Source organism: Acanthisitta chloris, unplaced genomic scaffold (genome assembly GCF_000695815.1).
Source record: "Acanthisitta chloris isolate BGI_N310 unplaced genomic scaffold, ASM69581v1 scaffold19086, whole genome shotgun sequence".
NCBI classification, from domain to species: domain Eukaryota; kingdom Metazoa; phylum Chordata; class Aves; order Passeriformes; family Acanthisittidae; genus Acanthisitta; species Acanthisitta chloris.
The window spans coordinates 9,348-36,526 of record NW_008678939.1 but is presented as its reverse complement, the minus strand read 5'-3'; the positions used below and the strand labels follow the sequence as shown (position 1 = coordinate 36,526).

Below are 27,179 nucleotides of genomic sequence, written 5' to 3'. Positions count from 1 at the left end.
CTGACTCTTGGCAAACTTTAGTTAAGTTCATGCTCTATGTTCTTCATGTTTTCCCCCTTGGTAGGTCTTACTAATGTCAAAGCCATATGCTTAACCATTAATACTTGAAATTTACCGTAGAAAGTCCTCAAAATACCCAGTAAGGTGTACTCTATTTTCAGTAAAGACTAGGCATAAAATAACTTTTCTAAACTCCTGACAACTGAAGGTAATGACATGTCCTTTGAGTAGTTTAGAGGTCTGTATTGTCATGGGTTTAGATACTACCATGAAACAGATGGTATGCCAGGTGCTAGGCTGTATGGCACAGCACAAACTGGCACATGTTTTGTGTGGATGAATGTGTGGCATATACAAGGCAATCCTGACAGATGAGCGTGAGTAACAAATATGACAGAAAATTACCACCCTGAAATGAAATAACACCTGGTGATGCAGAAGTGCCATTCCTTCATATACCTGCTGCCTTGTGATAGCCTGTTCCATATACTTCACCTGCTTGTTCTCCCATTCCTTCCACTCCTGTGTATCTTGAGTGCTGCTTTTATTCTTACTTTCCATCATGTGCATCTTGTGTGCGATCTTTGGTATGATGGTCTTGACATCAAAGGTGACATGTGCGAGCTTGGTGACTGCTAGACTTGTGGGGTTTTTACCAGTATAGTACAGTCTCTGGAATTTTTCTGTAGTAGATGAGACATTTTGCACTGACTTACTGAAAGTGAGGAGCTTAGTCATAGAATGGGTTGGGTTGGAAGAGATTGCAAAAATCAAGTTCTAACCCCTCTGTCATGGGCAGGTTCACCTTTCACTAGATCAGGTTGCTCAGAGCCCCATTCAACCTGGTTGTGAACACTTCTGGGATTGAGCATTAACAGCCTCTCTGGGCAACTTGTTCCAGTGCCTCACCACCCCCACAGTAAAGAATTTCTTCCTAATATAAAGCCACATTCTTGGCAAGCATTGGCGACTTGTGTGCAGAGACCAAAAACATGTGTTGGAGAATCAAGTAATTAGAACTACAGAATGAAAGTAAAATTTTTAAGAGAAAGAAAAATGAGTGGATAGATGGGAGATGGGGAAATGTAGAGGTCTTGGGTAAGTTCTCTTCAGGAAAATTGAATCTCTGTTCAGCTCGTTGCTTGTCTGGTAAGAATTGCAAATAAAAGTAGAGGAACTGATGTTACTTCTTCTGCAGTACTTGTAGCTGCATGCTTTTTTCTTTTAATGCCCTTACAAAATACTTCTTGCAGAGGCCTCTGGATTGAAAGTGTAATCAAGGTATTAGAGCTGAAATGAAGAGCATAAGGTCTTCTGTGTTCTCTTACGTTGCTTTTTTAGCTGGCAAAACTTTGGTAATGCATATTTTAAAAATGCATTTATGCATTTAAATGCATAAAATGCAGAATATCTGAAAAGCATACCTGTAATAGATGCTTATACTTGTTTCCTATGCAGGCATTGTTGGAGAAGCAGATGAAAATGGAGAAGATTATTACCTTTGGACTTACAAAAAACTTGAAATCGGTTATAATGGAAATAGAATTGTAGATGTCAATCTGACCAGTGAAGGAAAGGTGAAATTGGTACCAAACACAAAAATCCAGATGTCGTATTCAGTAAGTAATTTGGTGATACATCTGTAGTAAGAATCAAAGCTTATTTTGTTTTTGCAATTCCAGTAGAAATTTCTTATTTATATGTCCTTATTAATAAGGTTTTAAGGTTTTCTGTGAAGCTCTCTCCTGTTATATTGAATTGCTGTGATAAAAGGTAATGTGTAAACAATATTTGAGGATTGAGATGACAAATTAATGTGTTCAGTTTTCCTCCTTATTTAGTTGATGTTACTTAAATCTGTAATGGCTCACTTGTCATGTTGACCATATTTGTTTAATGAAACTAGCTCTTAATGCATTGCTTTTCTACAGTGTGTTAGCAGTAGATGTCAGCATAAGATTTTATCTCAGAGTATATTCTTGCCACTTAAATTTGTCTTGTTCTGAATAAGTTGTATAGTTTGAAGTGCAGATAATTGGGTTTTGTATGTGCTTTTTAGAAGTACATTTCATCATAGCATCATAAAATTTTAGGGGTTGGAATGGACCTTAGAGATCATCTAGTCTCAACTCTCCCTGCCATGGGCAGGGACACCTCCCCACTAGACCAGGATACTCAAGGCTTTATCCAACCTGACTTTGAATACTGCCAGGGTTGGGGCAGCCACCACTTCCCAGGGCAACCTGTTCTAGTGTCTCACCACCTTTACAGTAAAAAACTTTTTTCTGATATCTAACCTAAACTTCCCCTCCTTCAGTTTGAACCCATTACCCCTTGTCCTGTCATTGCAGTTCCTAACAAAGAGTCCCTCTCCGGCTCCTTGTAGCCCCTTCAGATAGTGAAAAGTTGCTTTGAGGTCTCCATGCAGTCTTCTCTTGTTCAGGCTGAACAGCCCCAACTTCCTCAGCCTATCCTCATAGAGGAGATGCTCCAGTTCTCTTATCAACTTTGTAGTCTCCTCTGGACTTGCTCTAACAGTTCCATGTCCTTCTTATGTTGAGGGCACCAGAACTGCACACAGTATTCCAGGTGGGGTCCCACAAGAGCGGAGTAGATGGGGAGAATCACCTCTTTTGACCTGCTGGCCACACTCCTTTTGATGCAGCCCACGATTCGATTGGCTTTCTGGGCTGTGAGCGCATACTGTGAGCTCACTCCCAAGTCTTTCTCCTCATTGCTGGTCTCAGTTACTTCCCCACCCAATCTGTAGCTGTGCCTGGGTTTGCCACGGCCCAGATGTAGGACCTTGTACTTCGTTTTCTTAAACTTCATGAGGTTTGCATTGTTCTACCTCTCAAGCCTGTCAAGGTCCCTCTGGATGGCACATCCCTTCCCTCCAGTGTGTCAGCTACCCCACACAGCTTGGTGTGGTCAGCAAACTTGCTGAGGTGCACTTGATCTCACTGTCCATGTCACTGACAAAGATGTTGAACAGTGTCAGCCCCAACACTGACCCCTGAGGGACACTACTCATCACTGGCCTCCACATGGACAATGAGCCACTGACCAACTCTCTGCGTGCGACTGTCCAGCCAGTTCTTTATCCACCAAGTGGTCCACCCATCAAACCCATGTCTCTTCAGTTTAGAGACAAGGATGTAGTGTGGGACAGTGTCAAATTCCTTGCATAAGTCCTGGTGGATAATAGCACTTGCTCTGCCCCATCTACAAATTGAATGGCCCCATCATAGAAGGCCACCAAATTCATCAGGCATGACTTGCCCCTGGTAAAGCCATGTTGGTTATTACCAATCACCTCTTTTCTTTCCATGTGCCTAAGCATAGCTTCCATCAGAATCTGTTCCGTGATCTTGCTGGGCACAGAAATGAGAATGACTGGTTGATAGTTCCCTGGTTCTTCTGCTTTCCCCTTTTTAAAAATGGGGGTTATATTTCCCTTTTTCCAGTCCTCAGGGACTTCACCCAACCACCACAATTTCTCAGAAATTGTAGGTAGTGGCTTAGCAACTACATCTGCCACTTCCCTCAGGACCCGAGGATGAATCTCATCAGGACCCATGTGCACATTCAGGTTCCTTAGATGGTATCGAACCTGATCCTCTTCTACAGTGGGTTCAGGGGTTTCATTCTCTCAGTTTCATTCTTTGCCCTTCTTGGTCTGGTCAGAATGGCTAGGGCACTTGGGGTTGAAGTTGAGGAAAAGAAGTCAGTAAGAACCTCAACCTATTCTGTATCCAGGGTAGCCAGTTCTCCTGTTTCCTTCTGGAGAGGGCCCACATTATCCCTAGCCATTTTTTTACATCCAGCATTTATACTTATCTCCCTATTTCTCCTACAAACTTGATAGTAGAAGTTTTGAGCTTTGCTTTGCATTTTAAAGCTGGACAGCACCAAGTAGCAGCCAGTAATGAAAATGACATTAGATATTCACTTAAAATGATTTTTAGTGTACAAAGCTCAAGACTTACCTATCCATTTCTGTTGGCACCACTGGGCAATTGCTGGGCTGGCCTGTGTGTGGTGTTTAATTCACAGATTGTCTCTGGTGCGTTTGTTCTAAGCAGTGCTTCATAGTGGCAGATGCTCTAATGAGAAAGGTATCTGCCTAAAATAATGTCGAAAGCTATTATAGTTTTGAGCTACCAATCTTGAACAAGGTTGTAATTTGAACTGAAGAACATTAATACCAAATCTCAAAGTGAGTAGTACTCAAGTCTTGGGGTTTTTAGTCTGTCTCAGGGCTGTGATGAGTGATTGGACTGTTCAATCTACATTTATATGTATTCTTCTGTACTCAGTAGAGAACATCTGTTGGAAATGATAGTTCCTCTTCATGTGTTTTAAGAAGATATGCACAAAGTGCCTGCATGTCAGTATCACTACAAATCCCAGTATTTCCCAGTTTTGGCATGCTTGTGAAAAAACGTTTAGGGTAGGCTTGTATTTAATTTCTGAAATTGCATTTAAAAATTAAAATGAAAACAATCTTGAAAAATTTCTGAAAAATACTTCATGCTGACATATTAGCACCATGTAGTTCATTAATAAAATTAAACCTTCCAAATCCAGAGCAGACCTCTGTGCAGCTAGTGGAGTAACTGATAGCAGTAATATGCTGTTGCCCGGTGACATAAACACATAGTTTTCCCATAAACACAAAGTTTTCCAGCTGGTTTCAGAGTTTTGTTTTCAGCTGAATTGTCTAGATTGCAGAATCCTGTGGTCTTACAGGTTTTGGGCTGCAGCTTTTAGTTTGTAAGCTTTTAAAATTTTAATGTCTGTCTGTTAGGGTCCAGCTTGATCCCTTTTATCCAGTTCCCTTCCAGCCACCTTATGTCTCAGTTCATGCCCTTTTCTTTCCTATTGGCATCTTTCCTATTGGCATCTGTTCATGTATCTTCTTATTTCTCTCACTGCTGCCAGACTGTATCTTTTTTTCTCTTGAGCACTGTGCTCAGAGAATTTAGGTACAGGTGATTTCACTGAATACCACTCTCAGTTCATGGCAACAAAACAGATCTCAGCTGCCTTTGAGGGAACAGAAATACAGAGTTTTGTTATTGCTCAATGAACACTGGTAATGTTCTCCACAAGCCTCACTTCACACAACACAGCACATGGAAATGTCAAGCAAAGGGGGTGTTCTGTCAGAAAACCCCCCCAAACAACCCTTTGGAAAAAATTCCGCTTTCTAGCATGTCATTCTTGAACATATTTAAATATGCTTTCTTTGACCTTTGTTCTGAAATCTTAGGCAAATTTGGGAGGATATTTTGAAGGTTTTACAAGTGTTTACTGTGGGAAACAAAACAAACTTTGAACTATTCATTTGACAAAACTGGAAAGTAGGAACATTTGATGGATTTTGGGTTTTGTGCCTTCAGTATGAGTATCTGCATGGGCTCCTTTTATAATCCTGCTAAAGGTTTCTTGTATTTCATGACTACAAGTTTGCATCTTTGGTTAGCCTCATAGAGACAGCAAGAACTGAGGCAGTGCAAGACTGATTCTTCCTTGTTCTTTAATTTAAGCATGGGCAAGATTAGATTCATGAGGCAAGGTGGCTGATGTTCATTCTGTGCCTGACCTGTGGATGCTAGTCTTTAAGAACATAATTTCATGGCTTTTGCCGAAACCTGGATTCATGTTGAAGAAAGTGGATGGTTTTTAATGTGTGCTCTGGGTTTCTGTGTGTGAGTGTAGCTGAACGTATTATAATGTGCATTTCAGTTGTAAATTTCTCTCTCTGTAGGTGAAATGGAAGAAATCAGACGTGAAGTTTGAAGACCGATTTGACAAGTATCTTGACCCATCATTTTTTCAGCACAGAGTATGTATTGTTCTAAGACAACCTACAAAATATCGCTTTGAAGTGGTTGCTGTAGCTCAGAAGAGGTCATGGAATTTTTGGATGGCATCATCGAGTTTTCGGATGTCCCAGCTGTTCTGGGACAACAAAACAGGCTGGTCTAGGGCTAGTTTTTAAGTGACAGTGTTGCTTCTAAAACAGGATAGCTCCAGTTTTCAGAGTGCTTCAGTAAATATGTAGGCAAGCTTCAGACTTGCAGAAAACACAAGGCAGTTCAAGAAAATACATTCACATGGTCAGAAGCAATGAAGCTTCAGGAACACAACTGTGTAAGCTGAGTAACTGCAGTTGGCCATAGCTACACTTCTTTCTGAAGTAAATGCAAAGCAAAAAGCATTATCCTAAACCAGTTGGCAGTGTCAGTTGTGATGGTTTAAGTCTCTGGTTATCTCCTTAAGGGTAGTACACTGAGCTGTGCAACTTTTGAAAGTAGAGATTTTGCATTCTGTTTGGAGCTCAGGGAAAACCAGAAGATTTGCTTGCCGGAGGAAAAATAATGGTGCTTGCGTGTTTTGATCCTGTGTGCAAAGCAGTAGTTCCTTTCACTTTTTGGTTGTGAGCACCACTTTTGCTACTTAAACATCTTCTTAGGAAGAGCAGGACATAGTGTTGCCTTTTGTTTAGCAAGTTGTTCGAACTTTGCTGGTGCTTAACTAAGCTGTGGTAACTTCGTCATGAGCAAGGCTGGTTGTTGAAAAGCTTTATGTATGTTTCATTGTCCAGTTTTAGTAGGACTTTCTTAAAATGTAGTACTTAGAATATGGGTTTATTGTGACTTTGCTAATGCTGACAAGCTGTCCTGCTAGGCAACAATTTATCCTTATTGGAACAATTTGAAACACATTGATGGTTTCTAAACCTTAAGGATGTGTTTTCTTTTTGTAGATTCACTGGTTTTCAATATTCAATTCTTTTATGATGGTGATCTTTCTGGTTGGCCTAGTGTCTATGATATTAATGAGAACTTTGCGAAAAGATTATGCAAGATACAGCAAGGAGGAAGAAATGGATGATATGGTGAGATCTGCATTCATACTCTTTAAAATCTTTTTTTTAAGGCTTATTGTTTTCTTGTTGCACATTCGTTGTGTTAACAGCTCCGAATGGCTTTCCTCAATTGGACAGAAAACTGCCTTTTGTGTGTCTTGAAAGTGTTATTGGTTTCCTTTATAATGTGCTCCTAGGTTGCAAACCAAAATTCTCTGTGGTCACTGTGTTAGTGTTCATATCCAGCCTTAGGTTAAATGACGACTTTGTAGTAGAAGCCTGTGTATACTCCCAAGCACTTCAGAGGATTTAGGGACAGGGATAGATAGATTTTACTACATCATACATTCAGGTAGTAATTTTTTGTTGTCTTCCGTAAGCATCTGAAAAGTAAACTGTTCTCCTTGATGCATTCGGAAGAGAAGACACACTTGTGCTTGAAGTTGCTGTATTAAATCAAACCTTCTGTTTATATCTAGCTTGTGTGTCATTAATTGTCATGACTAGACTTAAAATTTGTTGTTGTTGTTCCCAGGACAGAGATCTAGGTGATGAGTATGGGTGGAAGCAGGTCCATGGAGATGTTTTTAGACCATCCAGTCATCCTCTAATATTTTCATCGCTTATTGGTTCTGGCTGTCAGATTTTTGCTGTGTCTCTTATAGTCATTGTTGTTGCAATGATAGAAGATTTATACACAGAGTAAGTATAATTGTGTCATGTCTTCCATATATAAATGTTTAAATGAACAAAATAATTACAAAAAGGAATGTTCCAACTGGCCTGAAAAAAAAAAGTATTTCAGAGTCTTTACTCTCTATCTGTAGATCAGATGTACTATTAAGAAGTGCTCTTTTAATTTGTAATGAGACTTTGTCTGCTGTTGTCACATGAGTTGGTCTCCTCTGATTTTCTCTTTTAATGCTTGCAGAATCATAGGTAGATGATGCAGAAAATATATGTTAAATGGTACATATTTTGCTCCTGGTTTCATCCAGAGTGGCAAGTGATTGCACTGTTTCTTAGCCTATTTTCCCCACCATGTCCTGTAAAGACTGGAGTAGGAGTGTGCTCTGTTGTAAACAGTCCTGTTTGCTGCTGACAGTGCACTAAGCCAGTCTTATGCACAAGTCTTCTTGGGACTGGAGATGTAATTTCTTAAGTTCTTTTGAACACATTGTGCTCAGCCTGTGTTGATGTAAAACCTCCAGCAATAGGCGGAGCTTATTTAAAACAAATATCACGCAAGCTTAAATTGAACACACCATGTTCACCTGTTCTCTTCCCTTACCTTTTATCTGTTTGAGATTTTTGGGTTGCTAGATGGACTTCATCTGTTTCCATAGTGGCTGAATTTTGAATACTGGGGATAATCATTGGTTTGTGTTTTGGTTTTTTAGCAAATGCTTTGTTTTAGGCAATGACTAAACTTTCAGATCTGTGTTCTATTTTCCCTTGAATATCACCTGTAACTATTTTAACAAGTTGTAGTACTACTGATGTGCCACTAGAGAGAACCCTTGGTTCTGATTTTAGCTGCCTTTTAATGGTGTGTTTAAAAGCTACTGTGTAGTAACAGAATCTTGGCATATTTTCATTTTTCGTATGGTGTTATACCCCACCTTGTGCCCCGTGGTTATATTTTTAGATAGGCATACGTACAAACTTCTAATTGTATAGCATGTCAGTCCTTCAGAGGAGGGAATGGAACCATTTCAGAATGTTTGTGCCCTGTAGGGAAGCTGTAAGTTTGTCACGGCAATTGTAAAACATGTCAGAGCAGTAATTTTTATATATGTGTGTGCACTTAGTCTTTTATTGCAATAGGCCTTTCGGTCACTTTCAAAGTCAGTTTAATTCTGGGTGTGTAATGGAACAATTGACCAAATCTGGTGCAGATAATTCTTGTGTTTAGGAAAATAGTGATGTGAGGGCAAAAATGTTGTAAACCAGAATTTCAGTATTGATGGCCTGTCAGTGCTCCTCAGGTCTGTTAAAACTCTCGGGCATCATGCAGCTGACGCCAGCTAAAAATCTCAGTGAAATTTGGCTGTGTCAGCTATTAATTTATTAATACTGCTTTGTGTTTTGAGGAGCATTTCCATTAGAATATGTGAAACAAGTGAGTAAGCTTGAGAGTAGGAAATTTTGAGATAATTTTACATCACCAACTCCTGACCATTTTGCAGGCAGCCTGGATTTACATGTATCATTTCAGAGTGTGCCTGGTCTTTGGGGTTTTGCATCTGTTTCTAAATTGTCTTAAGTTAGAAGTTTCTAAGAAGCACATGTTAAAGCCAATCCTTTAGTGTCTATGACCCACAGGTGTGTTTGCTTCCTTCCTGCAGTTGTGGAAGCCTAAGTGCTAAAGATTAACTCCTTCTTTGGGTATGGCAGAGGCATCCAGTAATGGCTCCTCAAAAACCAAAATGGCAATAGACTAGAATCTCTCAGAATACATAATGTGAAGAAAGGCCAGCACACTGGATGAAAACCTACTGCTGTTGCTTTTGAAGAGTAGCAGAGGGATGTGGGGACACAACTCTATTAATGAATAACATTTATATCTTGCTATTCTTAGGCATGATTTTAAAAAATGTATTTGGAAATGGCTTTTGTGATTTAAAATTATTACCTTTTCCTGTAAAATTTCAGAAAAATTATGCCAAAATGGGTACTCCAACGTTTAATGAGGTGATAATTTAGAAAGTACTAAGTTCTTCCGATTACACTACTCAGTGCTGATTTGTGGCTTCATTATAGTATTTATAGTCTCTAAATTTAATTTTCTGCAAGATGAACACTTTCAATCTTATAAGTTAATTTATGAGGGGTGGCAGAAACATTATTCACAGTCTTAGTACATTTTTGTTAATACTGTCCTTTTGACATTTATCTGTAGTTGAATCTTGCAATTAATATGTCGTATAAATAGTTATTTATACACAAATTACCCACATTCAAATGTCAGAATATTTTTGTCACAGGTGAGATTTTTGTACTCCAGTGAAAACAAATGTCCATTAGAAAAGACTGTAGTATGTCAGAACTCTTTCTCACATTGAATTAGACTTGGGCAAAAGCTTTGGGTTCAAACAGTTCTCATTCTTATGCAGATTTTACAATTAAGCACTTAAATTTTTGTATGGCATACAAATATTAAATAGATGCTTTGCTGAAAGTACATATTTTACAGGTCTTTTTTTCTGCTAATCATGTTTGGTTTTGTATTTCATTTAAAAAAATCTCTTCTTGTAGGAGAGGATCAATGCTCAGTACAGCTATATTTGTTTATGCTGCGACATCTCCCGTGAATGGATATTTTGGAGGAAGTCTTTATGCTAGACAAGGAGGTAAATTGTTTTCATGTTTCAGCATTTTCATTGCACTGGTAAATGGAGAAGTTATTATTTTCTGATTTACACCAGTATAGAAGTGTCCTCATGGAGTTAGGTTATTCAGATGGAATCCATTAAATTCTTAATAAACAGAAAATATTTTGAATGTATCGAAGTTTCATATTATCTATTCAGTATTGGCTGCATTTTCTGAAGAGATAACTGAAGTCTTTGGTTAATTTAAAAGTAGTAAGAGCTAAAGAACTGTTAACAGTTGTGACTTACAAATTGCTTGTTATACTCTTGTATGTAATTGTTTGACTCATGACATCCAGAGAGTAGAACAGCCTCTCCCTTTTTTGCAACATGCAGTTAAACAGCTCGTGTCACCTTCTCCAGGTGACTTCTACATAGCCCCCCTCTGTAGGTACTAGGGGGGATGTGTTAGGCTAACACAAAAAGGAGGATTATAGATTATGTACTAGACCATTCATTATGGATGAGGAAAACTGTTTATATCATCTTTTAAAGAAGGTTTTTTGTTTTCCAATATGTGCTCTGCATTATACTTAGCAAATCAAAGTAGAGAGCAGAATCCTAATAAAATTGACATGACAGATTTAGGCAGGCTGTCTGCAAATACTCCCCACTATGCCTCTGAGTTTTGACCAGTTAGATCCTTGCAGTCCACTAGCTTCATCCTTTCCCTGTGCTGCAATAAAAGGGTAATCAATATCTATTATCTTCTGCAGTGCTTTAGAAAAAACAGTTCCGGTAAGGTCATGAAAGAAAATTTGTATCTTTCTTAGCATGATATACTTGTTAGCATTCAGTCTTAACTGCAGTTTGAGTCTGTGGGTTAGATTTCTTTTCCGTGTGGCTTGTGTATAAACCTAGCAGTTTGTAGAAAAAAAAAAATCTATGTAGATTAGGGTTGCTGTTCTAAAATATACCATGCTGTATAGTTATAGGTTGGTTGTCTTTTTTTTTTTTAACAGATCAAACCTATATCAAATGGTGAAATGCTGATTATGTTGGTGAAAATACGTGTGATGGTCATGAAAAAATTATACTGATTTTTTTACTGGTTTTATTTGCTGCATATTAATACTGTGGTATATTGAATTTAGGCAGTATTTAAGAGCATAAAGAGTACAGTGAATATAGGCAGTGAAAATTCTTAAGGTATTGCCCAAGATGGTTTTTCTATTTTTTTTTAGTTTCTCAGGGAGCTCTAAACTTAGTAATAACTGTTAACAAGTGTTGCTGTTCCCTTGATGCTTGGGTTTAGAAATCATGTTCCTTCTACCTTTTCTGCTGTTGAGCATGTCAGAGTTCAGTTTTGCTGTGTGAAATGCTGTGGCATTTTGCTTTATACCAGGGGTAGCCAGATCCTTAATGCATCCTGAATGTATGGAATCAGCTTAGTTGAGTCAAGACAACGGTGAGCAGATGCTGCCTGGAAGCAGCTGTAGTGCTGAGTTGTCCTGGGAGCAGTGCTGAGCTTTGATGTGCTCTGAGTGTGAGCAGGCTCTGCACAGGGCCAGCTCTGTTGTCTCTGTCTCTACTAATCTGCAGCCTACATATACACTTAGGTTTCATACCCAGGTTCTTTGGCCAGCTCAGTCAGCATATGCTGTTCTGCATCAGAAATGCTCTCATGCTGTATCCCTTTTCCTGTCGTTTCACCTGGCCTACTGAATTGATTAATGTGCTGCATCTTGTGGGTTGCCAGGAGTCAAATGAAACTATTAATTGACTCTTGGCTCTCGTTTTGATGTAGTATATTGTTAATTATTTCTTTCAGCTTTTTGGGGGAGAAGTTGTCAAACACCTAAATTGTGGGAGAGCTTGCTAATTTTTAAACAAAGCATGCTGCATCTCACAAGTCCCATTGGAATGTCCCTTCTTACAGGAAGGCGATGGATAAAGCAGATGTTCATCGGAGCGTTCCTTATTCCAGCAATGGTGTGTGGAACTGCCTTCTTCATTAACTTCATTGCCATCTATTATCATGCTTCAAGAGCTATACCCTTTGGAACCATGGTGAGTCATTCTCTTAGAGAATTTAAACACCACTGTAGACACAGAGGGACTACTTTTTTTTAGTCTAAATACAATTGAGAGTCATAGTTTAGCTTCCTAGTGAGAAATTTATTGTGGGAGGGGTTTAAGGTGCTTCAAGTATAATTCATTTTAATTACAGTAGCAACAGCTGCTGGATGCCAGGAACAGTCTTCTCCCTGCTTAAAACAGCTCTTCTGATTTGTATTCAAGCTTAGTGTTCTAACAATGTGGGATGTGTCCAGTGCAAACTGGTTATAAGTTAAAATGAAATATAAATTCTGAGTGAAAGCTACTTCCAAGTCATTGCAGTCAAGCAGAAAAAGAAAAGCTCAGGCAAAAATATGACATCAGGCATTCTGAGGAGATATGTCTTTACAAAAATGACTCACTGTGTTCACTTTGTGTAGTGTTATTTAGAGTCCAGTTATGGTCTTGTGACTGTATGTTTACCCTGTCACTTGAAAACCTGTGCTGGTTGGATTACTTTTTCATTTAATCCTGATGACTTTCTTATTTCTTGAGACTTTTTTCAGTATTCTGTTTGTTGTGACAGACATTTCAAGCAGCCCCAGATAATCCTGTGAATACAGTGTCGGAAAAATCACTTGCCCCTTCGGCAGTATTTCAAGGACTATTGTTTTAAAGCAGCATTTTTTTAAAAAATACTCACCATAAAAGTGTTTTTTCTCATTTTGTGCAGTGGCACTGTTAACTTGGCAGAATATCTTAGTACAGGAAGTCTGGTTTTCCTTTCAGTATCTGTAGCAAATCTTGTAATTCAGCATTTTTTATGAGCTTTCTTCTTTGCTTATCTGTTTTTGTGATATGTTAGATTGTTTAGTCCATTCAGAGACGTTTGAGTAGCCTTGGATTTATTCTTAGTTTAAATGTACCACAGAATGAAGCTTAGTAACACAAGTTCTGTTTTAGGTACTGTTATTTGAATTCAGTATGTGACTGAAAATGCTCTTAAGAACACATTGTTAATGAATAATGTGGCAGAGATTATAAATGGTAATAAGAGAGACAATTCTCAGTTTCAGGCAAAGACTTTCAATCACTTTTTACTGATTGAGGAGTCATTATATATATGTATGTTGCTAGTTCTAGTCACCTCCTTATTATCAGTATTTTCAGTGCATGCCTAAATAGCAACTTTTTATATTAAATTCATTGTTATAAAGCCACTAATTATAATACAAAGCTAAACATGTTTTTAAACTCTTCACTTACTTTTTTCTGGTTGTCTTCTTCAAGAAATTAGGCTAAAATTCTATGTTTATATTAGTTTGTCCGTGCTCCAGGGCAGTTTTGTATTGGTTTTTCTTTCTTGCACTAGCAGCCATATACAATATTGTCATAAAAGTTTACAGCATTGATCTTTGTTATGTGCAAAGAGGCTCTGTTTTACTGCTGAGCAAGTGTTTATGATATCACATTCTTCACTTGTATTCCCATTTGGAGGCCAGGAATGCTGCAGGAAGGGAATTCTACCTGTGCTGAAGTTTGTCTTACAAATCAGTTGAACAAATTCATATTTTAAGATCATGGGAATCTGCATGCAAAGGCAAATAGATATATAAATCCTCAGGGTTCACTTAATCAGGATGTTAGGACTCGCTATACACAGTGATTTTAATGTTCACAAGGTTTTATGGAAGTGTTTGAATCATTGTGACTGTGGCAATAAAACTTGAGCGGAGTTAGCAGGAGAGCAGGTTATGAATCGGAAACTTCATCAGAATGAGCAACGCTCTAATGACTTCAAATCAACAAGCTGCTTTGCAGAAGGAAATGGAAATTGTTTGCAATTACCATGTTATGCTTCAGGTTGAAGTCCCCGGGAAGCCCTCTGGCTTTATGAATAAGATACCTTTGTGTCTTTCCACCTTTGTTTTCAATGTAAAGAAGCTTCTAGAATTGTCTAGTGCAAACTTGCTGCTGCTGATTTCTCGGGGAAATAAAACCTCTGCCGTCTAAATGGACTAGAATACAGAAATTACTTCCTTACCCTGGCATGTCTTCAAACCACCCTCCTTGATTTAAATTGTTGGCAAGAAATGCCCCCTCTTCTCGACTACTGTAGAAGAAAAGGTCCCTGAGCTAAAAGATTGCTAAGAGACTGTTCTTATATATAATATCCTGTGCTTTGCCCATTTTGCGTTGCCACTTCCTGGAGAGCCACTAGGTAGTCTCTTCACTATGACTTAATTCCTGCCTCCAGACAGATTTTTCTATGCAGTTTGGGCAAGGGCAGCTCTGATAGTATCAAAGCCAAGAAATCCAAGCTAACACCCAGTTGCAGCATCTTTGATCTGCTCTTCTACACTTTGTCTTGAAATGCTCAAATGGATTGGGCTCTTCAGGACCTTCACGCATCTCATGCAATTGCTGTTGCAGTCTATTTTGAACTTCAAAGTTTCATTCACCTTGTATAACTCATGTCTGGGATCTCATCGAAGATGTGGCAGGGCCTGGGAAGAGCCAAAGCCTGTGTCTGAAATCAGTCGTCACTCTTGGGACTCTGCCTTTAGCCCTTTTGAATATACGTGTTAGCTGTCCTACCTTAGAGAGCAATGAAATACACCATGAGCCTGACAAAAGGCTTAGTCTCTTCCCTGGGCTATCTTTTAGCTGCCCTTCCCTTCAAAATGCAATCAAGAATGTGAGAGATTTTATTCAAATATGAGAACTTTTTAAAACTTAATGGTTTAAAGCTTTTAACTTCCAAAGCATATGAAGGAGATATAAAAATCTGTGCCTCTTTCCTCTCATCCTTTCACCTTTAAAGAAATGTAATGGGTACTGTTCAATTATTCATTCCTTTGGAGCCCAAATTTGATTTTTTGGGTGTGTTTTGTTACTAGTGAACATCGAGTTCTGGAGTTGTTGTACACCTTGACTTAATGTCTGTTGATGTTTGTCTTTTCAGTGTATTTATCAAGCATCTTTCTATTTTGTCATGTTTGAATTACATCTAAAAAGTGGAGCATGGAACATTTAAGAAGAATTTTAAATAATGGCATGTGAAGTGACTTTCCCAGTTGTGTTTGAGGAGTATGACAGTAGTTCTATGCAGAAATACTAAGTAATGCAGAATTTGTACAGAGTACAGCATGATTGAATTTGAAGGGACTATCTTAATTCTGGCCTTTCATAATTGGTGGCTGCTTGCCTTGTTCTGTGTGTGATACATAATTTAAAGATCTCCATTAAGACTACTATTACTAATGCAGTGTTCTGACTGCAGAATCCATGCATCTTCCATTCGGCTGTTTAAGATGCACCATTTTGTTTGGTTTGAGCAGTAGGGGCCTGTGTGGCTAATGTTTCCATTATGCATTTTTAATGATTTAATTAAATAAGATTAAGCACACTGAATTTCTCTTGGGACTGAGACCCTAGTGTTGGCATCTTTTCTACCTTGTTTCAAAAAGAAAAAAAGGTGTTTCCTCCAACAGATAACTTAATTCAGGCTGCAGCTTTCCTGGCAGGTCTGAGTTGATGTGAGTATTGACTGCCACTGAAAATGGAGGAGTGTGTAGTGCCAAAGATGTTCATGCCTTGAGCCAGATAAGGAAACACACCTGGCTAAAAATAGAAAAAAATCCTGCTAGATACATTCAGAGGTTGCTTTCTCTGATTGCTTGAAAGTGACGGTGGAACCCTTGGTCAGAAGCCTCAGTTTAGTGTTTAGTGCTTCTACCTGCATTTTCAACAGTTCAAATTTTTACCCAAAGCAGCACCCTAGATTTACAACTTAGTTGTAATAAAATTAATAACACTTTATTTTGAGACCTTCTTTTCTTCTTCTTGTACTGTTTGGCCAGATGTTGTGCAGAAAACTGTTTCACTGTACAGATTCAGTAATCTCTATATGGAAGTCTTCATGACTGAGAGTGCAGTTTTGGTAGCTGACAGGAAAGATCAAGCTGCTGCTTTGACAGTTAATTTTTATTGCTTTTCTTCCTTGTGCATTAAGCAGTCAAGGCACCATAGCCTGCCAGTAGCTGTTTAATATTAGATATGCTCATAAAAATTTTAATTATCACCTTTGAATGAAGTTTAATCTACAGTTGTCAAAAATATGAAACACATGGCACTAGGACAGAAATTATATTCCTCTTGACAATGTTTCCTTTCAAATAAGGAAAACTGAATTCTGCACATTCAGTCAAGGGCAGTAGAATATTCTTTCCCCATCAAAACAAAACAAAAAGAGTTAGAAAGAATGCAGACTTGCTGAGGCTGGCAGTCTCTTCTATGGCAACTAAAACCTGCAAACTAAATCAGGTGCTCTTGCATAAATGAGAAATTTTGTACAACAAAAATGCAACAGTCAAAATGAAATAAGTATTTTTTAATGTACTGGCTTGGTACAAAAACTCATGTAATTTGTTTTGAGTAGTATGGATTATGGAGAATGTGTGCTGGTTTGCTTGATGAAAAAACAGGTTTGTAAATGTAGTGTATTTGCCTCTCTGCATAATTTGTGTTTTCCAAAGTGGTAGTTACAATGGTTCTCTGAATTTCTCTGGCTGACGTTACAATAATACTTCTCTTAAAAGGCTCACAAAGAGATTTTCTTATCTCTAGCTGTCATGCAGCAGCTGTTACTGGGGTTGGGGTTTTTTAGTATGCTGCCAGTGACCTCTGTAGGGAGGTTTCTGCAGCAGGGTCGAGCAGGTATGTGTGCTGCTCCTGCCTTCATTTCTTACCGTATGTAAGAAATGAGACCAGTGAGTGCCTGAACTGCTTTTGTTGTTGTATTCTTGCTCTCAGAAACCTTTTAGGCAGAAATCTCCTAACTTCATCATTAAGACACTTGCGTACCCCAGTGCCCTGTATTTGCTTCAGTTTGGATTTAAGCTGTATGTTTAGATAATGTCCAGCCTGCGTCATTACTGTCCTTGCCATCTGTGGCAACAGGCACTGTTTAGTTTGGTGGGGGGACACTGTGTCCACCTCAGATGTGAAATTAAGAGGAACATGCCTGAAAAGGCAGAAGCTAGAACAGGCAGCTATCTCCAGTCAAGACATTGTGCTTGTTTTCCTGTGGTTTTTTGCATAATGGAAGAAGATAAATGGGAGATATTAAATATTAATTAATTGTGTAAAAACTGCTTTATTATAGTATTATTTAGACTGCAAGTATAAGTGCTACTTAGATTCTTCTTATTTACCACTGAAGCTTCATATATGATGTAATTCCTTAATAACCTCTCCTCAAAGATGCACAGAGCAGTTGGGACCAGTTTGATGTACCCCTTCTGTGAAGCTTACTCCATCCAGCCCCAGGCAATGTTTCCATTCAAATCTGGCCTAAGCTAGTAATGATATACACATCAGTAATAAAGGAATAACCCACTGACTTCAGGCAGGTGTTGCCTTAAACTTGTGTGATCCACCTAATGCTAAGTTTGTATTGAGCTAATGTAGTTCTTGCTTTTCACCTGTTTGCAGTAGACTCCTGCAGCTATAGCATATATGAACAGCCTTTATTTATCCTTGGAGTAACTGCTTCTTAAGCAAGGCAGTGTGTGGCTTTTAGACATGTTCCTCTGTTTTGCATTAATCTGCTGCCATGGACTTTGCATTCTGATGGAACGAAAGAGGAATATAGCTGCTTTGCTCAGGAGGCACCAGTGTGTGCACAGAGCCTCAGGCAACAGTGCCATTAAAAGGCAGTATTTTCATATGTTTGCCTAGAAAAGGTCACAGGGTCAGTATTCAGAACTGTGGTTATTGCATTATGGGCAACTGTTCTGTCTTTAATTGTCAGTATCAAAAATTGACCTAACTGTCTAATGCTAATTCCTTTTGTGCTGTAGAGTTACGAGTAGAGAATGTCTTGGTAAACGCTTTGAATTTTCCTGTTGCCTTCAAGGAATAGCAAAAGTAGAGCTATATACATATGCTGGCAGAAAAGATTGTTCATGGTAGCTTTTTAGAGAGGCTGTTCTGTTGGAAAGAGCTGAAACATTGGGTTGACTTGCTGGTTTCTGTATCAGTCTGTGTTCTAATTACCCAATTGGTGCATAGTGGAAAAAAATTAACCCAAAATTTTGATTGATGGCATTCTGACATGGCTTTCCAGTTCTTGTTTGGGTTTCTTTTTTGGATTGGATTCAAAATTTTGCATGCAAGAGTTGTAATTTTTTGTCTATGTTGATCTATGTTGACTATGTTGACTAATGCTTCATAACCAGGAGTATGATTCTATAGCAGTAACTGCTAAGTATTAATATTGGTTGGTTATTTTCTTTTGTTGCCTTATACCTTCTGGTTTTTTAATGGTGACTTTAATTTTTGGCTTACAGGTGGCAGTGTGCTGTATTTGTTTCTTTGTCATCCTTCCACTGAACCTCGTTGGTACAATTCTTGGCCGAAACCTGTCAGGACAGCCTAATTTTCCGTGTCGTGTCAATGCAGTGCCTCGACCCATACCAGAGAAGAAATGGTAAAGACAGCCATGAATGGGAAATAGAAGTACTTTTTTCAGTACATTTAGAATTACTTCTCAGGTGTTTCTGGAATAACTTCATTATTTAATTTCAGTTGTGTCTAGAAGAATAGCTCAACTGACATTTCCTTAATATGATTTTTCTTTTGAATTAAAACACCATGGTTAATAGTTGGAGGAGATTATAGCCCTGGATCACTGATTCACATTTTGACTGAAATGCTGTTTAGTCCCTTATGTAGAGAGGTTGGTCCTAACCCAGTTCTTGTACAGGTATCTTGAAACTAAACCTCTCCTCTTTAGTTAATGCCTCTTACAGATTTAGGATTGAGTGTGCCTTGGAGGCAGAACTAACTGTTCTGATTAATGGTCTCCATGTACAGGCCGAGACATATTTGCAGGGTGAAGGTGGGGAGAAACTTGCAATGCTGTTCCCAATTCTGCACTTTTGTTGATGGCATAGAGCCTAGAATATTGCAGGTATATGGTTTGCCTTGTGAAGAAGCCTTTATTATTTTGAAGTGGATGTAAAGGAGTGCCTAGTCTCAGAAGGTACCTCAGGGTTTTGGAAAATTAACAAATGCAGTGACATTTTCCTATTAATTTAATTCTGAGGTGGAAGCAGCAAGCTAGGGAAATTAAAAGATCCTCAGAGGACTTTTTTTTTTTCAGATAGATTTTTCTTGCTTTCACTGTTCAGAGGAATGGAACAGACAAAGTGAAGGGGGCACTGAGACATGTATGCCCATGATGTCCAGGAAGTGCAGCACACTTAGTCTCTTGTTAGTGGTGGGCTATGCAGCTCAGACACTAGGATTTGATTTATATTGTGACCTGTATCTTGGGAATCTGATGGATTTTTCTGGATCAGCATGACAGATAAAAAGAAATAAGATACTTCTCTTGAAGATGATGAAATAGCACACCATCAGCTTAGACAAGTCTCCCTATAAATAATAAAAGAAGCTGCAAATTAAATCAGTGGTTACTAGCTAGATTCAGCATCATCACAAGTACTACACAGAGGTCACCTTTAGTGCCAGTATCGTCTACAGGTAGCTGAGTATTCATTTTTAGCCATATGTTCATGACTCAGTATAGCATTAAAAATAAACACTGGTTCTTAATTATATAACCATTATCCTGCGAAATTTTCTTTGCACTGCAGTATTTGTAGCCATCAACAGCAGAGTTTTCGCTGCCTCAAGGCTGGTGGATGTCGTGGGGCTTGATTGCTTAGGCCCTTTTTGGGCAAGAGAGATTCTCTCTGTAGTTTTAAGGCTGGTTAGATGGCTAACCTTATGCCTATAGGTGATAGGCATGAGCCTTATGTTTTGTTTCAGTTTTCCCCAAGAATAACCCCTTTTTTTAGCCATACACATGACATTTTTAGGGTATCATCTCTCTAATATGCTGGTGTGAGACAGAAATTTTCTGGTTACCATGCCTTTTAAGTAATGCTCTTAGTGCTATATGAATTACATGGTCTTAATGTGTTTATAAATGAAAGATTAAAATTGTCCCTAAACTTAATATCTTTCAGGTTCATGGAACCAGCTGTTATTGTTTGCCTAGGTGGAATCCTCCCCTTTGGATCAATTTTTATTGAAATGTGAGTGTGTCAGCTCTTTGCCAGTTTGATCAAATATTAGAGTAATTGAAGTTAAATTACAGTATCATCTGCATATTTTGTTTACCCTCTTCAGGTATTTCATTTTTACTTCATTCTGGGCTTACAAGATCTACTATGTTTATGGCTTTATGATGTTGGTTCTGGTTATCCTCTGCATCGTGACAGTTTGTGTGACTATCGTTTGTACGTATTTCCTGCTAAACGCAGAGGATTACAGGTGGTGAGTACTGCATTGCTTGCACAGTTAACCAGATTGTGAGAGTTTTGTAGAAAAGTAATGTTTCTTCAGTCTAGATGGTTCTTTTCCAAGTGCATTGTGCATCTTGGGAGGCCTTTTGGCTAGCTGTGTGATGGAGATGTGTTTGCTTTCAGGCAATGGACAAGCTTTCTTTCTGCGGCATCAACTGCGATTTATGTTTACATGTACTCCTTTTACTACTACTTTTTCAAGACAAAGTAAGTGGTAGTTTTCTTGCTTGAATGTCAGATTACTGTATTGCCAAATAAGTTGAGGAAAATACCTAGCATAAATTCCTGTCTTTCTTTTTCAGGATGTATGGCTTGTTTCAAACATCATTTTACTTTGGTTATATGGCAGTATTTAGCACAGCTTTGGGAATAATGTGTGGTAAGTTTCAGATATTTTGACAGTTTTCTCACGGAAGTTTCTAGCTCTAGCTTGTGGTTTTGGTGGTGGAATGTGTATGTCTGCAAGATCTGCTCAAAAAAGCTTGCAAACTGAAAAAGAATTTGGAGAGTTCTCTGCTTATCCTTTATTTCTACCCAGTACAGGACGTTCTATGGATTGTGTCTTCTGATAGGAAGATCATTTATGTACTGTACAGAGAATTTCACCCTCAATGCAGGCTTGAAAGACTTAATATGTGGCAAGAAATTCTGCAAAATAAATTCCAATTTAAGTTGAGTCCATGCTAGCATTTTGCTTCGAAATTTTAACTGTCACCCCAAGACAAGAAGCTAGGTACCCTCACTGAGGAATCAGTGATAGCACAGTAGGGATGACAGTACCATCTGTGTCTTGTGACATGTATACATGAAGTCGACCAGAACAGAAAGGACTGAACTTCAGGATAGCTTTTGAGAAATAAGTACTGAAATATTCAGAGATGAAGGAGGAGAGTGCAGAGTGCTCCTGGGTGCAGCTGGAGTTCATTGCTTCTTAAGATACTGTTTTGACAGATGTTTAGAGAAAAACGTAGTTCATGGCATGGAGATCTTCTCATAAAGTCAGGCGTACTTGTTCACCTGTTATCTTTATTGTTATCCTTTTCTTTATGACTTTCAGAAAGTGCTTCTTGGTTCTTTTGTACTTTTCTATGATGTTATTTCCTTTTTATGTGTGATCTTTAATACTTCTTAGCAGTGAATGAATAGTCTATAGATTCTAGTGGGAGGATTTCTTTGAGATTATGTTTGAGACACATGATGTCTTGCAGGAACTTGCTTCTTTAAAGTATACATTTCTTGATATCCCAAGAGGGTGGGCAACACCACCATACTTTATAAAAAGGGGAGGGAATTAATCTCTTAACTGCTGAGTACCTGTTCCCCTTTTCACTCACACAAACTAATCTTGCTTCATCAGGTTCTTGGCACATTACAAGACTTCCCTGCTGTTTTGGTAGTCTTGCAGCCATTTTTTTTTCTTTAATAGGCTTATACTTTTCAGCTCTAATCTTTTCTTTTTAAAGTGCTCAGGCCAGTATTGATTAAAATGTCTATGATGCAGAAGGCAAGCTTGCCCACCAGGTTCTGTAATTAAAATGTTTTTTAATACATAGGAAAGAAAGATTGTCAAATGCTTTCTTCTCATGGTGGGACACTACTTGATAGAATATTAAGAGTAAAACACAAATTCATTCAAAAACAGAAAATACTTTATTTCCAGAGCTCTATTGAGATTTCTTTTTGTCTTTTTAAGTGTGTTGGAAGAGAAGCCGTGAGATCCCTTTTTACTGAGAACTCCCATTTTCAGCATGTGGAGTGAAGAAAAAAAATCCCCTGTCAAAAAGCATTTGTCTAGGGAACTTGCAGCCATTGAGGTCTAACAAAGACATTTGTGTTAAAGAATTGTGCAGTGTGTGTGCTACTGACTGTATGTCTCCTGTGAAAAGTGTGTAGAGCTGTTCCTCGGAGGCTCATGCGAATGGGTGTGTTCGGTATCACACAGTTGGGTGTGAGACAAACTAGTTAGGGCCCAAAGCAGCTGCAGGGAAACTCTATGTAGACATGTATCATCCAACTCTGGTTTTAATGTCCTTGACAATGCCTAGTGAACTCAAATCCCACATGTAGTGGGATGCTTTGATCCACAAAGTTTGCTGCTCTCTGCAGTGCGTCTCAGTTCTGGGACTGGACAGTAGGGAGCCCATGAGAACCTACAAACCTTTTGAGCTTCCCTCTTAGTGACAAAAAAGAATAAAACTTACTCCCCAGCTTAGTGGATGGCTTAGTATATAGAACTGCATAGTATAGAATGGCCTCTTGGAATACCACACTTGAGCATCCAAATACATACTGTAAGTATGCTTGAAGGGTTGTAAAAAAACCAAACCCTAAAAATCAGTGCTTACAAAGTCACAACTGTAGTAAGTGTTAATTGATTTTAAGAAATAGATGGGAATTAGTTTTTTTTCTGGTTTGTGGTTGCTCTTCCTCAGTATTTGGATTTCTCTCTATTTAAAAGCTTGTTGTTCTGCTGAAATATGCTTGTAGTCTATTTCTGCTAAACCTATATAGGCCATAGCTAAGTTATAAATATCATCTGGTAAGGTGTTTAATAAATAAATAAAATATTTCCCTTTCCTATGTTTTTTTTTAATTCAAATGAGCCAGTTGCCCTGCATTTGATTCAGGAGGACATTCTTTAGTCCTGATTGCCTAGGGCTTCCACCTCCCTGTCCCATGTTTTATTCAATGCCTGGGAAGTAGCCTTGAGGCTTAACCCCTGCCTTGGGTATTTGCCATTAGTGGCCTTCATGGATAAGGCTCCCGTGATTCAGAATATGTTATGATTTGTTTATGGGGATGAGAGATTGTGGTCTCATGTGACTGCTATTCTCCACTCCTCCCCTTCACTTCCATCTCACTCATACTCGAGGTACCAAGTGAAAAACAATTAATGCTTTGTTCTCTCAAATCTCTGTGATACCTGGCATCTCTTCACTAGAGAAGCTCTCAAAGAACAGGAATGTGTCAGAGTTAGCACCTAACATGGTGTTTGGATCTGTTGGCAGTGTTTGTTTTAACAGGAAGAACATCTTGAGTCTTGAAAGAGAGGTATGGTGCCATTATTTTGTCTGTTTGCTGCAGAAGACAGAAGATTAGTTTCTTGACAAGCTATGGAAGAATCTGTAGGAGGGTTTGTCCAAGTGCTGTGCTGGTCTCTTCTTGAACAGCCAGGCCTTCCCTGTGCTGCATCCTCAGCACACATTAGTGCATGCAAGCAGCAACCTGATCTTGTGTGTTCTGTTTTATTTAAATTGAGTTCTACTTTGCCCAAGTTAGTAATGCAAATCCCTGATTTGCTGGCCATTGGAATGGTTGCCATGATATTTATACAACCTGAAATGCTGTGCAGTACAGAAGCTGACACCGCAGGCTCTTTACCACTCCAAAAGCATTGGAGTGATGCATCAGGTTTGCCTTTTGCAGTTTTTCTGATTCGGTATGAATGGGTGTCTAAAAAAAATAAATCTGTTTTGTGACAGTTTAGTGGCTGACTTCATAAATTATCCCATCAGTCCCCAGGATTTAGAGACCTCTTCAGGATCTGAGTTACTCTGTGGTCAGCGATGCCAGCTGCAGGTCTGCACACCCTTAATTTATAAAGGCAAAAGGGCCTTTAATTTTTTTATTGGAAAGTGAAGGTTTGGCAGTTAGTTAGGCTTTTGTATTTAAAACATCTTCTGCAATTCTGGTGCATCCTAGTTCACTGCAAATGTCTCATGCTTTGTTCTGGGCTTTTCTGTATTGCTTCAAGGAAGGAAAATATCTTTTCTCTTTAGAGTCTGTTCTTTATCAGGCATCCAAGCATTTGATGTTAGGAGTTCTCTGTAGTAAGTTACGGACATTGACTTATCCATCCTTGCCATATTTTATGATTGTGCTGGCAGTCTGACACCGGTTGTTTCTAATTCTTGCTTGATTTTCAACTTCACTTCAAACATGACAATTAGCCAAACTGACTTAGTCTCATTTTGTTGCTTGAAAGAGATGAAGACATCCCCTGCGGATATTATAAGACTACAGTATTTACTGAGCCTGGCAAACCTGAGGTTCTGGGTTTGACCAGGTAGGTTGCTGGATCTCTTTCTGAAAAGAGGTCTTGGTCCAGTGCATTTCTTTCATTTTTCTAGAAGTCCTTAGTACTGCAGTATTTTGGGTTTGTTGCCCCTATCAAAAACTCAGTGACTTGTTCTTTTATTTCTGCCGTGACAATGCATACTCTGCTCGTGACTCTTACTAATTTGAAAACCACAGGTTGCAATTTCCTTTAACTACTAACTGCTACTTGTTTAATCTCTTTGTACAGACCTCCTTGGAGTGTAAGACTCCTGGGATGGGGATCTATTATTATTTGTACCTTGTGGGAGGGAAGAAGCCATCTGCCAATAAAACACTCATCCAGAAGGCATGTAACTTGTAATAAAAACCTGCCCTCCCATCCACCATCCCTGCAGAGTGGGTGATTGTGTGTTTTTTACCCTCTGTTCAGAAAAAAAGGACCCAGTTACTGGCAGCAGTAGGGGGGCTGCTATATTTATCGAGGCCAAGTGAGCATGGCCTCTTGGTAAGATGGCTTAATGGATTTAGATTGCTAGACTAGGGAAGTTCTTGCCAGACGTTCAGGGGGAGCATGGATAATTAGAGTTTGAGAACTAGTATTGCAGGTAGATAATTTTCTGTGTGCACAGTGCATGCTTTATGTGCCATTCTCTGTTCAAGTGTGTGGTTTATATTGCTGCCCTGTTTCCATGATCAGCTCTCTAACATACTCAACATTTTCGGTTTGTTTTTCAGGAGCTATTGGTTACATGGGAACAAGTGCCTTTGTTCGTAAAATCTACACTAATGTGAAAATTGACTAAGGAAATAAGAAAGTTGAACTATGGATCAGTTCCTGTTTTCCTGGGGATGAACTTGCACAACAAAAGCGCAAGAAGAGATTTGGGTTTCAACACTGGGCACTGTATGGGTCTCCATTTTGTGGATGGCTTAAAGTAACATCTATTTCATTGATCCTAGGTTCTTACTGACTGCTTTCTCCAACTGTTCACAGCAAATGCTTGGATTATATGCAGTAGGCATTACTACAGTACGTGGCTAATCTTCCCCAAAAAAACCAAACAAAAAACCAACAACAAACCACAAAAAACCTAGCTCATTAAAGATGAATAGACTAGCTCTCTTCAGTGAAGAGGACAAACGGTTTATTTAAAGCATTTGTTCCATTCAGTAAAAAGAGGGAAACTTGGCTGCTAAAACTACTTGATTAGTAGTCTTCCTGGTACTCAACATTTCTAAATTGTGTAAAAATGCCGTTCCAGAAAGATTACTCTTCTGATTTTTACTGCCATTGCCAGGATAGGAGGTGTGTTTTGTATTTTGACTCCAGGTGCTTTTTTGGTTTATTTGCGAATATCAACTACCCTACACTCATTTGTTTAAAAAAATAATTTAAAAATATATAAAAAACCCATATGCATGTAATATATCAGCTACTGTTCTAGTTGGACCAACTTCCCTTTATTTATCTTTAAAGTAATATCCAGCTACATCTTAAATCCATCCAAAGAAAATACAGTCTGAAGACGGGGTGTGTTCTCTGCAATGCAATTTACTGTACAGTTAGAAAGCAAAATGTTAAATGAAGAGGATTGTTTGTTTTTTAATAAACACCTTGAGGTTAAGATTAAAACAAAACCAACATTTTAACTGAATGTCTAAAGTGATTCTCCTTTTTTCCAAGTTAGTCTTGCTTTTTTTTGTTTTGTTTGTTTGGGTTGAATGAAGATTTTCCTTTAGACATCATACAAGGGGTAATAAGTGTATATAACAATAAATAATGTAACTTAGGTGTAGATCCCAAATGTATTTGGATGTACAGATTTACTACAGAGTACTTTTCTGATGATTCGGTGTAAAAATGTGTGAATTTGGGTGGCTTTTTACATCTTGCCTGCCATTGCATGAAAAGTTGAGGTTTCTTCACAATGTGTGTATGTCATGCTTTTCTGTTCTATTTCCTTTCTCAAACTCTTACAGGAATTAAATTTGTAATTTAGAACATTTTAATTTTTGTTAATCCTATCTGAACACTTGTGTAACATCAAAAGCACAGTTGCTTTAGAGTGTTCAGAAAACTAAAATAAACTTTTCAGACAAAAATGTTTTGATTGTGAAAATAGATGAGTTTGCAATTGAGAATGTTTGAAAAGGCAATACTGCTGAACTCCAGTTTCTGTATACAATATCAGTGTGGTTTTCATATATCAAACCCTCATGCTTTGAATTCAGAATTTGCTTACAACTGTATTGTACAATACAACTCCAAAGTGAATGACCAACCCAAAAAGATTCTTCTTGGCTGTGGAGAAATCTGTTTTGTGATCCAGCCAGTGTACTGGGAAAAGTGGGGGTAAGCGTGGGCTAAAATAAATGGGCAAATAAAGGTTAAGTCTTTCTACGATGACTGTTAATTATGCAATGTATTTAGCTAGAAATATCCTGAATGTGTCTGTGACAGATTTGAGAGCCACTTGGCTTGGGTTGTTTTTT

At 38.5% G+C, this 27,179-nt stretch overlaps 1 protein-coding gene across 1 annotated transcript in view; it reads left to right on the top strand.

Annotated features, from left to right (window-relative positions):
• TM9SF3 (transmembrane 9 superfamily member 3) overlaps nucleotides 1-26,789 on the top strand; it is a 37,103-nt gene extending 10,314 nt beyond the window's left edge. Inside the window, exons 3-14 of the mRNA XM_009077111.1 lie at nucleotides 1,459-1,619; nucleotides 5,774-5,851; nucleotides 6,776-6,907; nucleotides 7,413-7,579; nucleotides 10,136-10,230; nucleotides 12,131-12,261; nucleotides 18,603-18,742; nucleotides 20,289-20,357; nucleotides 20,452-20,598; nucleotides 20,751-20,834; nucleotides 20,930-21,006; nucleotides 25,422-26,789. Coding sequence (XP_009075359.1) covers nucleotides 1,459-1,619; nucleotides 5,774-5,851; nucleotides 6,776-6,907; nucleotides 7,413-7,579; nucleotides 10,136-10,230; nucleotides 12,131-12,261; nucleotides 18,603-18,742; nucleotides 20,289-20,357; nucleotides 20,452-20,598; nucleotides 20,751-20,834; nucleotides 20,930-21,006; nucleotides 25,422-25,489 — 1,349 coding nt within the window. The 3' untranslated portion in view covers nucleotides 25,490-26,789. The remainder of the gene's footprint in view (nucleotides 1-1,458; nucleotides 1,620-5,773; nucleotides 5,852-6,775; nucleotides 6,908-7,412; nucleotides 7,580-10,135; nucleotides 10,231-12,130; nucleotides 12,262-18,602; nucleotides 18,743-20,288; nucleotides 20,358-20,451; nucleotides 20,599-20,750; nucleotides 20,835-20,929; nucleotides 21,007-25,421) is intronic.
• Nucleotides 26,790-27,179: the final 390 nt, after the last annotated feature.